This window comes from Camellia sinensis, chromosome 7 (genome assembly GCF_055761805.1).
Source record: "Camellia sinensis isolate YWXY chromosome 7, ASM5576180v1, whole genome shotgun sequence".
NCBI classification, from domain to species: Eukaryota; Viridiplantae; Streptophyta; class Magnoliopsida; order Ericales; family Theaceae; genus Camellia; species Camellia sinensis.
Genome location: NC_138967.1, coordinates 147,214,363 through 147,228,771, shown reverse-complemented (window position 1 = coordinate 147,228,771; position 14,409 = coordinate 147,214,363). Strand labels below are relative to the sequence as shown.

The 14,409-nt window shown below is 34.4% G+C and overlaps 1 protein-coding gene, 1 long non-coding RNA gene and 1 pseudogene across 2 annotated transcripts; 2 read left to right on the top strand and 1 right to left on the bottom strand.

Moving 5' to 3' along the window:
* The first annotated feature begins 35 nt into the window (after positions 1 to 35).
* On the top strand, positions 36 to 860 carry LOC145796180 (receptor-like protein 7 pseudogene; annotated as a pseudogene).
* A 133-nt stretch (positions 861 to 993) lies between these two features.
* On the top strand, positions 994 to 2,460 carry LOC145796179 (receptor-like protein 7). The gene has a single exon (XM_082881212.1). It carries the CDS (start codon positions 994 to 996, stop codon positions 2,458 to 2,460), a length of 1,467 nt encoding a protein of 488 aa, XP_082737338.1.
* Positions 2,461 to 8,805: 6,345 nt separating this feature from the next.
* LOC114264909 (uncharacterized) lies at positions 8,806 to 12,478 on the bottom strand. The gene is made up of 3 exons (XR_014336175.1): positions 11,962 to 12,478; positions 10,327 to 10,714; positions 8,806 to 9,109 (listed from the first exon to the last, which is right to left on the bottom strand). It is a non-coding gene; the product is annotated as an uncharacterized LOC114264909 (long non-coding RNA).
* Between the last annotated feature and the right edge of the window lie 1,931 nt (positions 12,479 to 14,409).

The window sequence follows — 14,409 nt, the reverse complement described above, 5'->3', positions numbered from 1 at the left end:
TCTTATCACTCTCTTGCTGTCATCTTAAAATAATAATGGCTAACTCTTTGTCTGCTGAGCAGCCACTATGCCATGCGGACGAGAGCTCCACCCTGTTGCAATTCAAGCAAACCTTTTCAATTGACAAATCTGCTTCTAGTGATCCTTCTTCTTATCCGAAGGTTGCATCATGGAAGCTCCAAGGAGATAGTGGTGATTGCTGCTCATGGGATGGCGTCGATTGCGATGAGGATACGGGTCATGTGATTGGCCTTGACCTCAGCAGCAGTTTCCTCCACGGTTCTATCAATTCAAGCAGCAGCCTCTTCAGCGTAGTTCACCTTCAGCGACTTAACCTTGCTTATAATGATTTCGATTACTCTCACCTTCCATCAGAAATTAGCCATCTCTCGGAACTAATAAGTCTCAACCTTTCCTCCTCTGTATTTTCCGGTCAAATCCCTTTGGAAATCTCAAAATTATCCAAATTGGTTTCCATTGATCTTTCTTACAATGTTGACTCATCAATTTCAGGACTACTGAAAGTTGAAAAGTTTGGTCTCAGAAGCCCACTTCAAAACTTGACTAACCTCAAAGTGCTTATTCTCAATTACGTGAGCATATCTTCTGAAGTACTTGATACATTGGCCAACTTAACTTCCTTGACAACTCTCGTTCTTGAAAATTGTGGGTTGCGTGGTGAGTTTCCAATAAGCATATTTTATCTGCCAAACCTTCAAGTTCTTGATGTAAGTTCCAATAGATATCTCACTGGCCATTTGCCCGAATTTCACCCAAGTAGCCCCCTTCAGCAGTTGATGCTTTCTGCTACCAGCTTTTCGGGAAGATACTGGATTCGATTGGAAATCTTAATCTCTTGAATCATTTAGATTTCTCTGGCTGCTATTTCTCAGGGTCCCTTCCAGCTTCACTTGGTAATTTGACCCAACTAAATTACGTGTCGCTTTCATCCAACAAATTACCCTACAATTGCTTGGTAAGCTAACTGAACTCATGGACTTGGACCTTAGTGACCTCAATCTATACGGTTCGATCCCATCAGTTCTTTCAAACCTGACTCAACTTACTTATTTAGGCCTGTCCTCCAATCACCTGAGTGGTGAAATACCATCTCATATAACCAACCTAACCCATCTAATTTGGCTAGATCTTTCAATTAATCAATTGCGAAGCCCAACCCCAAGGTCATTCTCTGAGCTAAAGAATCTTGAAATTCTAGATCGTTCTTCCAATAACCTCGGTGGCTTGGAACTTGAAATTTTTCTGATGCTCAAAAATCTTACCGATCTCTATTTGTCTGGTAACAAATTAACAGTTCTAACCAAAAAAACTTCAAAGAACAGTCTTTACAAATTAAAGGTGTTAGAGTTAAATTCATGCAACTTGAGGGAATTCCCAAATTTCTTGCGCTTCCAAGACAAACTAGAAGTTTTATCTCTTGCTGAAAACAAAATTCATGGCGAAATTCCAGCATGGATGTTGAATATAAGTGTAGAAACTCTATCGTTGATACGTCTTCAGAATAACTATCTAACAGGCTTTGAGCAACATCCAGATATCCTTCCATGGTATAATTTACTCGACTTAGACCTTTCTTATAACATGCTACAAGGACCACTGCCAATTCCACCATTATCCACTGGCTCTTATGGAGTCGCATATAACGGATTGACCGGAGAACTTCCACCATTGATCTGTCGATTGAGTTCTCTTCATTTTCTTGATTTGTCTAACAACAACTTGACTGGAACGATTCTTCCATGTTTGAGTAACTTCAGTGATTCTTTGAAAGTTCTAAATCTCAAAGGCAACAACTTTCAGGGTCCCATTCCTCACTCATACAATAAAAGAAACAAATTGAAGATGATTGACTTCAGTGGTAATAAATTACAGGGGAAGGTGCCAAGATCATTGGCAAGTTGTACCGAGCTTGAGATTCTTGATCTCTCAAATAATCTGATTGACGATACATTCCCCTTATGGTTAGGAGATCTTACAAAGTTACACGTTCTCATCTTGCGATCCAACAAATTCTATGGTGCAATAGGGAATCCCAAAATTAAGTTAGAGTTACCAAATTTGCACATCATTGACCTCTCTCATAATGGTTTTACCGGTGATTTGCCATCAAAATACTTTCAAAATTGGAATGCAATGAAATTTTTTGATGTCTACAAGATGAAATATATGTTCACATTCATTGAAGTTTGCAGGAACAATGACGTCGATTGGGCTAATAGTTATTTGTACACACTGAACATTACAAATAAAGGTGTAAATACAGAATATCAGAAGATCCTGAATATCTTCACTGCCATTGATCTCTCAAGCAACAAATTTGAAGGGAAGATTCCAAAATTTATTGGAAACCTTAAGGGGCTTCAATTGCTCAACCTTTCCAACAATGACCTTAATTGTGATACCCTTGTTCCGTGGTATGCTAATTGGTCATTAATTTGAGTATGATTATGTGATTAATATGATTTTGTGTGCCATTATATAAATATATGCGGTTTTGAATTTCTATCTGTTCACCGTAGGAATATCTGTTTGATTATCTGCTTTGGAAATTTAATTGAAGGCCTTATCGGCCATAGAATCCGAAATTGATTGCGTCATTGTGATCGGCATAATTTTAGAGCCTACGGTGAAATTTAATTGAAAAATTAATTCGGACCAGATTAAATTGATTAAACTAATGAATTAGAGCCAATTATTTATTATTATTAAATAAATGTTAGTGGGGCTTGTTGTATGAAGGCACTACACTCTCCTTTAACTCTTTTGAACTCAAAAATCTGAGTTATAGAATTGTGAGAGAGAGAGGGCCGGCCATAGTGAGAGAAAGGGAGAGAGATTGTGCAATTTTGGCTCAAAGCTTGGAAACCTTGAAGATTTTCCAAGAATTTGTTATAGATTGTGAGAATCAAGACTCCTAGGTGAGTATCTCATGGATTTTGTTTGGAATTTGTAGATTCAAGTTTGATTAATGGCCAAAAACATGAATTAGTTTGATTATAAGGAAATTGAGTTGAATTTGTTGAATTTGAAGTCATAGAACACATGCATGTAAAGAGTTGCTATGGATTTCCATGTTTGAGCCTAATTTGTGTAATCAATGTTGAAATTTGATTGAAATCCATGTGTATGACCATTTCTTCACCAAATAAGTTGTGAATAATGTGTATTTCTCACATGCAAGAATAGATCATGAAAGTGTAAGCTTTGCATGTTTGAATTTGATGTGTTGGTGATGAATTTGGATTAATTTGAGACATGCATGTAGGTAATATAAGAAATTGAGCTCCATGATGATGTGTTTTGGTGTTTATATCATGTTAGTACAAGTATATATGAAATTGGAGCCATAAAATGCGAGAAATGTTGGTTTGAATGTTGGGAGGGAGCTCAAGAACGTATTCTGGATTTTCCAAAATTTTGAGGTCCGCTCGAGCGGGAGAACCTCCGCTCGAGCGTAAATTACGTGCTTCCAGTACTTTTGCAGACTTGGTGTCCGCTCGAGCGGGGTATTTCACGCTCGAGCGGGGAGCTTTGTAGACAGGACTTCCGCTCGAGCGCCCTATTTCACGCTCGAGCTTATTTTTCATGCAACCAGTACTTTTGCAGGCCTTAAGGGTCCGCTCGAGCAAGGACCCTGTTTTCTGAAATTTTGTTTTCGCATTCTGTATTTCGTTTTCCGTTCTCTTTCACTTGCAAGCACTCTTAGGCATGTGTTAAATATTATAAATGAGTTAAAGAGATAAGAATAAAGCCTAAAGAGGAAAATGTGAATTTAGAACGGATTGAATTGTTAATGACTCTTTTGTGTTCATGGAATGTGTAGGGTCGAGCTCCAGGGCAAATCCACAAGCCGATCACTGTGAGTAATATTGATGTTTGAAACTTATCAGTTGTCCAATTGCTTATTTCCTTATCAGCCTTGTGAGTTTGCCAGTTTGAATTATGGACAAATGTTTGATACGAATGAACAAATGGGCCGAAGGCCGTTTTGACGAGAATGAATGGGCCAAAAGCCGTTTTGACATGAACGAATGGGCTGAAGGCCGTTTTGACATGAATGAATGGGCCAAAGACCGTTTTGATATGAATGAATGGGCCAAAGGCCGTTTTGACATGAATAAATGGGCCCAAGGCCGTTCTGACATGAATGACTGGGCTGAAGGCCGTTTTGACATAAATGTATGGGCCGAAGGCCGTTTTGACATGGATGGATGGGCCAGAGGCCGTTTTGACATAAATGAGTGGGCCAGAGGCCGTTTTGATAGGAACGAAGAATAAATGTTAAATAACAATGTGAATTGGGCCCAAGGCCGTTCAGAGTATGTTGTTCTACATATCGTTTGTGTCTTCTTATTTGATATTATTCACTGGGCTATCGCTCATGCTCATTTATGTGTTTGTAGGTGAGCCAAGAGAGGTCCAGACCTAGCCCCAATGAACTCCGTGTGGAACAACCGAGTTTTGGAGAGTCAGCCCATGTGTCTCACGCATGAGACTCGCCTTCGCCTTTTGTCATTTTGTTTTATGTTGTCATATTGGCGAAGTCTTTGTAAATGTTGTATATAGTTTTCATGGGTTGACTTAGTTTTTGAATGATCCTGTTTGTGCAGAACCTATGCTACTGCATTTCTATTGTGAGTTATTAATGTATATGTGTTTGGTTGTATGGATGTGTCACGTAAGCACAGCTCTATGGACAAAGTTTTGAACTGCTTCCATTTGGGCCCCAATATCTCTGTTTAAAAATACATTTGTGTTGTTTTGAGGCTGTAGGTAATCTCATGATTACTGGCCGGTTATGTCCTTAACCCACGGGGGTGGGTTCGGGTCATGACATTAATGGTGGAATCCCATCATGCTTAGGGAACCTAACAAACCTTGAATCTTTGGACCTTTCTCAAAACAAGCTCTCGGGAGAAATCCCTCAGCAACTAGCACTTCTTACTTTCCTTGAATTTTTAATGTCTCAAATAACCATCTCACTGGACCCATTCCACATGGACAGCAATTCAACACATTCGAGAACAATTCCTATGAGGGGAATTCAGAATTGTGCGGAGACCCTTTATCAAGGAAATGTGAAAAGTTAGAGGTACCACCACCATCGAACTCGGAACAAGATAATGATTTAGCTTTCCCAAGTAAATTTGATTGGATTTTCATATGCATGGGATATGTGAGTGGGATAGTAGTCGGGATGGTTATTGGGCACATAATAACCACAAGGTATCACGAATGGTTCATCGAGAATTTTGGAAGGAAACAGCACAAGCTAAGAATGGAGAAAAGGAAGGGACACAGAAATCGAAGTTGATTAGGCATTGCTTCACAAGTTATTTCTTTTGGGGTACGTTTCTAAATTTATTGAATTATTTATGTATAATGCTTTCATGACATATTTTTAGATGAGTTGTGTACTCTAGCTTCTACTTATAGAATGGCATAGATCTCTTACCCAAAATTTCCATTCCCATGTATTAAAAGCACTCTCAATTGCATAATTGTGTCTCGACTTTTTTTATATTTTGAGATTTTTGACTTATCATATGATTGATTGTTCATTAAGTATAGGGATCATGAGATTTTGGGTATAGAGAATCTCTAACTTTATGGCAATACTACTATATATATGTATTTTGTTTCACAAAAAGACCACAAACAATGTTTTCTAGCAAGCATTATGTATTTTTTAGGGTGAATTATACTAATGGTTCCTGTAATTTGGGATTTGTGTTACTTTGGTCCCTAATCTTTCAAATATAATATATTTGATTCTTAGTTTTAAATCTTGTTCCAAATAAGAACAATTGAAGACACCGTTTCCTTTGCAAACAAAAAATGTATCATTTCAAGGGCAAATTCATCAATTTGATAAAATATAAACTTTTGACAACAATAAATGTCAAAAAGTTATTTTTGATTTTTTAAAAATTATTTCTATGTACCAAAGATAAAATTATATAAAAATAATAATTCTTTTACATTTTTATATTTTCATTTTTTTACCAAATTAATTTTTAGTATGCATTTGAATGATGATTATGTAATGAGTGATTGATTTTGTTGATATTTTTAGATAGTTATCATGTAATAGATGGTTGTTTTTGTTGTTAACAACTATTTTTGGATGGTCATAATGTAATCGATGTGTTTAATATATGAAAAGTTTTTAGTTTTGGATTTTTTTGATTTAATGGATTGGTTTAATAATGACATCTAAGTTGTTGCCATGTTTGACTTTTAAAAAAAATAGAAACTTATTTAACGAAAATATATATATAAAAAAATTTAAATCTAAAAAATTATTTCTACCCTTCAAAAAAAAAAAAAAGTTATATAAAAATGATGTGCTTTTAATTTTTTTTTACCAATATAATTTTTAGTTCTTAGAAAAATTTTCTTAAAATAGATTCTGAAAACTAAACTGGACAGAACTTTATAACTAAGAAAGTGGCAACATTATTCATTAAAAAAAGGCCATTACATTTCAAACAATATACAAGTTAACCAACACAAAATAAGTTGTATGTCGACTTTATCCTTAAAATAGACCGTTTGCAAATAAACATCTTTGGTTATTCTTATTTGGAACAAGATTCAAAATTTAAGATAAAATATATCATAATTGAAAAGTTCGGAATTAAAGTGGCATATGTTCCAAACTACAAGAATTGTTAGTATAATTCTTCTATTTTTTTTAAAACATTGTTATTGCTTTTTCTTTTTCGTATTCGGAGAGAGATAAAACATATGACTTGTTAGTATAATTCTTCTATTTTTTTTTAAAAACACGTGTGTTTGGTTTCAGTTTTCTAAATTTAGTTTTTTGAAAATTGAATTTTTTGTTTTTCGTGTTTTTTTTGTTTTTAGTGAATATTTTTAAAATTTTAAGCATTTTTTTTTTACTTTTTTAGATACACCTTACTTAGATGTATCTGAAAAGTAAAATATTTGTGAAAAAATATTTAAAAAATTAATAAATACACAAAAATACCAAAAATATAATGAATTTTCAGATATATACATATATATATTTGTATTTTTGGTATTTAGTCAATTTTTTAAAGATTTTTTTCACGAAAATTATACTTTTTAAGTATATTTATGTTAGGTGTGCCTAAAAATTAAAAAAAAAAAATTGCTTAAAATATTAAAAGAAATTAGTAAAAGTAAAAAATACGGAAAATAATAAAGTAGAATTTTCTAAAAAGTGTTTTCAAAAAACTGGAAACAAACATGGTTGTAATTTATAGTTTTCAAAAGGAAAGATAAAAAAAAAATTCATATCTTTCCAACCTAATCCTCTTCCATTGATTTTTATTTTCTTAAAAAAAAAAATTAAAACTTGTTTCAGACTATATTACTATATTATTCATACCATATATAACTATTCTAAAATCTTTCAAATTCATGATAAAAATTAAGAATCTTCAAAATATTTTGATTTAATTATGCACATTTACTTTCTTTGGTACACTTTTTCTTTTTCTTTTTTCTTTTTCTTTTTTGATTTGTTTTGTACACTCATATATTCTAATATTTATGCCTAAATTATAAATTTTTAATACATGTGATAGTTGTGAAAAGAAATTGAGTGTATATGATTATAAGCACCCTTCCTATTAGCCTCTTTAATTGATTTTGTTTTTAAAAAACAAAAAAATTCTACAACTCATCAATTTAATTCTTTAGTTAATGGATTTTCACACTACTAATGTAACGACCCTGATTAAGGCCCGATCTTATATACTTTTGCTAACGGGTTTGTGTCTATTTTAGGATTTGTATTGCCTTATTCCTTGGATTTGTTGTCTCCGGGAACTCTGTTTTGTACGTAGCATGTTGGCAGACTTTTCCTTCTTGCTTGCAGGTTGTGCCCACGCCAGGCCGCGATGAAAACACACCTTCAAGTCCTGGTATTGAAAAATTGCGTGGGTCACGAGGGGCCACGAATATAGGCCGCGATGTGAGAGATCGCACCCGCGGTATGCCCAGTCACGCCCGCGACTATGTCATGCGCGGCCGCGATGCGTTGTTCACGCCCGCGATGAGCCTTTCTATATATACCTCCAAGAGTGGAAAATATATATTTTTCTTGTGCTCATCTTCTCCTATTCTCTCCAGATTGCCATTTCCAAACTTTTTGAGCTTTTAGCCTTGGTTTTCATCTACACTACAAAAAAATTGATTTTTTGCGACGGTAAAATACCGTCGCTAATACTCCTCATGCCGTCGCTAATACTTTTTGCGACGGCAAAATGACTTTTTGCGACGGCAAGAGGGGGGTCGCAACTGCAGGGGTTGCAAAAAGTTTTTGCGACGGTAAGTGCCGTCGCTAATGTTTTGCGACGGCATTTTTTGTCTGTTTGCGACGGTACCATACAGTCGCTAATAACTTTGAAATTTCTTGACTTTTTTGCGACGGCCCTATTTTACCGTCGCTAAAAATGTTATTTGAGACGGCAAAAAACACCGTCGCCAATAGTCTTTTTTTTAAAAAAAACACTATTTTTTGCGACAGTGTGGTGCCGTCGCAGAAAGTATAAAAATATAAAATTTTCTATTTTTGGCGACAGTGTAACGCCGTCGCAAAAAATATTAAAAAATAATAAAATTTCTCTTTTAAATAATAAAATTTCTATTTTTTGCGACAGTATATTGTCGTCGCAAAAAGTAAAACCTGTAACAAAATTAATAAAAATATTAAAATTTTCTATTTTTTCCGACGGTGGTGCCGTCTCTCTCTAAGAGCTGATTATTTACATTCCATTCACAAAAACATCATAACAGAAAATAAAAATAAAAATTGATCAAACCATCAAATTCAATATTTTACAAAAAACAATTAAACTGTACATGTTCATAAAAACATATTTAAATTATAAAATTCACCCAAATCCTAAAAAAAATAATAATAATAAAATAAAATCTAAAATTCACCAATCAACACATTGGATATTTAAATGCTCTTACAAAAATTAAAAAATTTCCAACAAGATCTCAATTTTGAGCCTATTTCAAAAATCAAGCTGCAAATTCCTTACTTCTAGAATCAGATCTTCCCCTCGGCAAAATTTATCCTTTTGACCTACAAATAAATAGATAACAGTTGCAAATTATAATCTTTTGGAGAAACCAACTATTTAAACACCAGTAAAAAATTGTGAGAAGAATACTAATATGTGATTACAATTAACTCTATATATGGTAGTTAATTAGGTGTAACGAAAAAAATTTTACGAAAAAATAAAAAAAACAGGGTGTCCACTAAAAATTAATTTTTTTTGTATTTTTTGTATTTTTTGTGCAATAATTTATGATCTATGGTTGTTAGGAAAGATGAGAGGGAGACGATATAAATGCTTTAGAGCTCTAATATTGGAGTTCTAATAGCTCTAATGGAAAGTGGGTTCTACTCTGATATAATATTTTAGTCTTATTTTTTTTATCAATAATATTTGAGAGCTCTAATACAACTCTAATGATGTGGAGAGTACTCATGTGAAGGTGGGGCTCACACTCCTCTCTTTATTTCTCTCTACTCTATTTTTTCCACCTCACTAGAGCTCCATTTAGAAATTGAAGTTTATTACACTATTTTGGACTACATTGAATTCATAAATGGATGCTTGAAAAATGACTTACATTAAATCATAATAAATTTAGGAAAAATTTCATTTAAGTGGATGCTTGAAAAAATATTTTTAAATTAATGATAAATTTTACAAAAATTAAAAATTAAAATTATAAATTTTTTCAAGATTTGGTAATTAATTTTTCAAAAATTCACTGATATGTGATTTTTCCATAAATTTATTTAAAAACTTAGAGGGAAATAAATTTATAGTCATTATACAAAAACAAAAATAAAATTTATTATACATATATGTAAATTGCATATAATAATTAAGAATCGTGAAATGAAATTTTATGACAAATTTCTCATACTTAAAATGAACCAATTGAGTCCATTTTTTAGCTTATTCTATGAAAATATTCATTACAAAAATGAGTAAACTATAGAGAAAATGTTAAGTTATGAATTTAAAGTCTAACCAATTAACACCAAATTTTCATAGTTTCAGCTTAGCCAACTCAACTTGTTTTGAAATTGTTAACTTAATACAATATTCTGTCATCTATTATAAGGAAAAATTAAATTGACATATTAAGGCTAAATATTAATCTTAAAAAGCTTCATTTTGCAAGACCTAACTTAAAATGAAAATATTCTACTTAATCAAAGAAAGCAAAATGGTGCATTTTGCACAATATAAACATAGATGTGTGCCAATTAAACTTTACCTAGTGCAAATCCAATCACCGGATTTCCATCCAGAGCGATTGTTGCCACTGCCGCCACTGCCACCTCCGCCAAACCCATAACCTCTTGCACGGGACAAATCACCATCGAAGCCACCTGACGATTCCTCCTTAAACATGCCGCATTTGAAGCAGCTCGAGCGACTGGCAAAGTTATGGGCACCACAGTTGCCAACAGCACAATACCAATCACCCGGCCTCACATCAGGGCCAGTAAATCCAAATGGTGAACCACCTCTCCCACCAAAACTTCCATAGTCACCTCTCTCTCCATGTTTCGGCTCCCCACATCGGTGACATGAATCTCTCCTCTGGAAGTTTAGGTGATGGCATGACCTACAGTTCCAATCTCCTGGCCTGCTCATCTTTCCTGTCTCAAGAATACCACACACACAAAGAGAAATCACAAAGAAGCACTTCTATTTGCAAAACCTAGTATTCTACATTGGTAAGAGATAATAGAACTTATGTATCTCTTGTTAGTCAACTAATACTAGTGAATGAACCAGCAAGTAAACATACCAAACTAGCTAGTGGTGTTAATATACCAAACCTATAACATGTAAGAAAAATGCTACTATAATGTTAAAAATATATGAACTTGTTTTGGAGAGAGAATGGCCAAACATGAGCTGTAGAACCAAGAGTAATTTAATAAAAACAATGACATGGACTCACCTTGAGAAAACAAAGAGAGGGTATGCACCGAATGCTAGAAGTTGAAGAAGAAGAATAGATTACAAAGAAGGTTGGGTGGTGATTTTGGTTGAGGGATGGTGTGGTTTATATACTTGCTTAGGCCTCGAGAGTCGAGCAGATTGAGGCAGCCAGTGGAGGGCTATGGGGTGTTCCTTTTTATATTCTTGTTCTTCACTCTTCTTTTTTTTTTCTTTTTTTGCTTTGTTCTTCACTTAGCATCCTTGAACAATGGAATCACATAATTAAACTAAAATATAAAAATGAAAAAGATCAGAGGAAAAAAAAATTTATGTAGGATACTAAAGAGAGAAAATATTGTAAAATTTGATAAAGCTTTTTCTACTGGTTTCAAGGCTTGTGGAGGTGGGAAGTGTACAAGTCATAGGGAGCTTTTAGGGGAGCTTCTAAATACATCCATTGTATTTCTCATTACACCAACATTCTCTCTATATTGGTACATGAATTTCTCCACTAGATATACAAGGGCTACATTGCTTGAGGTGGATGTAAAAAGAAATTTAGTTTTTTTAATTGGCACACATCCACTATTTTAATTTTTTAATTGTAAATAATTTTGTTCAAATGTTTCTATAATTTAAAATATATATATATATATATATATATCTTTATATAAAATAATTTAATCAGGATAGGCCATAGAGTTACTATTTTTGCTTACTTTCTAATTTGTACTTCAAAATCAAACTATTTTATTAGTCAATTATTAATTTATGAATAAAAACCCTGATCTAGAATTGATTTTTTTTCGGACCATTCATGTTCATACAAACATAATCTTCAAACCCAGTCTGACATCCATTCATGTTCATACAAACCCAGTCTGACATCCATCACCATTCATGTTCATACAAACATAATCTTCACTAAGGAGAGATCAAAAGAAGCAGGGTTACATACCTGAGAAGAGTTCAGATCATTCTTCTTGCACATAAAACTCAAAGCACGACCGATGCTGCTCCGACGACGACACTGCTCCTCCTCCGCTGCTCCGACGCTACTCCTCCGCCGCTCACCGTGGGGTAGGGATTGAGATTGGGGATTTGTGGGTTTGTGGGTTTGACATTGGGGATTTTGGGGGGGAGGGGGGTAGTGATTTTTGGGTTTGAGATTGGGAATTTGTGGGTTTGAGATTAGGGATTTGGGGGGGCGGAGGCGGGATTTTTGGGTTTGGGGTTTGAGATTGGAGATTTTGGGGGGGGGCGGGAATGGAAACAAAAGGGGCGGTAAGGGAGGAGGATCGACCGGAGGGAGGATCGGCGGTGACGGATGATCGGCGCCGTCGTTGTGTGAAAGAGAGAGAGGAAGGCGAAACCCTAGATGGAGAGAGAGAGAGAGAGCGAGCAGGAGGAGAGGGACGGCCTGTTGTGTTTGGGTTGTGTTTGTGTTTGTGTTTGTGTTGTGTGTGTTCTCAAACAAAACCCTACACACACCCACACACCCACAAATGTTATAGTTAATGAATTTTTTATTAAAATAAAAAATTATTAAAATAATTTTTATAGTTGATAATTTTTTTTTTCATTTGATAAAGTTAAAAATTTATTTGTTTTATATTTATTTTATATTTATTTTAATGAATAAAAAATAATTATTTTTTTTTATTTGGTAAAAATAGGAATAATATTTTCCATTAAAATAAAGTTAATTTTTGTGGTCAATGAAAAAGAGAGAAGATAGATGAGAGAAGAGATAACTGAATGAGAGACACAGAGAGAGAGAGAGTCAAATAGACAGAGAGAGAGAGAAGAGTGATGAATAAGAGAGAGCAAGAAAAGAGAGAGAAGAAGATGAAAAAATGGGTGAAAAGATATAGACAAAGAGAGAGACAGAGAGAGAGAAAAAAAAAAAAGAGCGAAAATAGATAAATAAGAGAGAGAGAGAGACAGACAGAAAGAGATGAGCGAGAGAGCGAGAGAGAAAAAAATAAGAGAGAGAGAAGGGAGACAGAGAGAGAAGATATATGAAAGAGATAGAGAGAAGAGAGATAGACGAGAAACATAGAGAAAAAGAGAGAGATAGACAGACAGATAGAGAAGAGTGATGAGTCAGAGTGAGAAAAAGAAGAGAGACAGAAACAGAGAGAAAAAGAGAGATGGACAGAAAGAGAAGAGTGATGAGAGAGAGAGAGAGAAAAGAGACAGAGACACATAGAGAAAGGGAGAGAGAGACAAACAGAGAATAGTGATGAATAAGAGAGAGAAAGAGAAGAGAGACAGAGAGATAGGAAGATGAAAAAATTGGTGAAAAGAGAAATGTTCAAAAGAGTAAGACGACATCGTTAGTAGTAGATCGATAAATCGAGAAGGAGCTCGATAAATAGAGAAGATGAGAGTAATAAAGTGAGTAAGGCGAACATAGTGAGGGAGAGATAGACAAACAGACAAGTAGACAGAGAGAGAGAGAAAGAGAAGAGTGATGAGTGAGAGAGAGACAGTGAAAGAGAGAGATAGACAGAAAAAGAGATAGGGAGAGAGATGGAGAGAGGGAGAGATAGAAAAAAAGAGAGAAACAAGAGATGAACGAGAGATAGACAAAAAAAAGAGAGAAATAGAGCGAAAAGAGATGAGCGAGAGAGAGACACACAGAAAAAGAAAGAGACAGAGAGAGAAGAGAAATGAGCGACAGAGAGAGAAGATTTTTTTTTTTTTTTTTTGCAACGGAAGAATTGTTAAAAAAATAATTTTTTATTAAAATAATTTTTTTTTTATAGTTGATGAATTTTATTTTTTTTTTTACATTTAGTAAGGTTGAGACGGTAAGAGAAAGAGAAGAGAGAAAGGAAGATGAAAAAATGGATGAAAAGATATAGACAAAGAGAGAAAGAGCGAAAAGAGATAAATGAGAAAGAGACAGAGAGAGATGAGCGAGAGAGATAAAGAGAAGAGAGATGAGTGAGAGAGACAGAGACAGACAGACAGACAAACAAAGAAGAGTGATGAGTTAGAGAGAGAGAGAGACAAAGAGAGAAAAAGATAGAGAGTGAGAGACAGAAAAAGAGACAGAGAGAGAAGATATATGAAAGAGATAGAGAGAAGAGAGATAGACGAGAAACATAGAGAAAAAGAGAGAGATAGACAGACAGATAGAGAAGAGTGATGAGTCAGAGTGAGAAAAAGAAGAGAGACAGAAACAGAGAGAAAAAGAGAGATGGACAGAAAGAGAAGAGTGATGAGAGAGAGAGAGAGAAAAGAGACAGAGACACATAGAGAAAGGGAGAGAGAGACAAACAGAGAATAGTGATGAATAAAAGAGAGAAAGAGAAGAGAGACAGAGAGATAGGAAGATGAAAACATGGGTGAAAAGAGAAATGTTCAAAAGAGTAAGACGACATCGTTAGTAGTATAT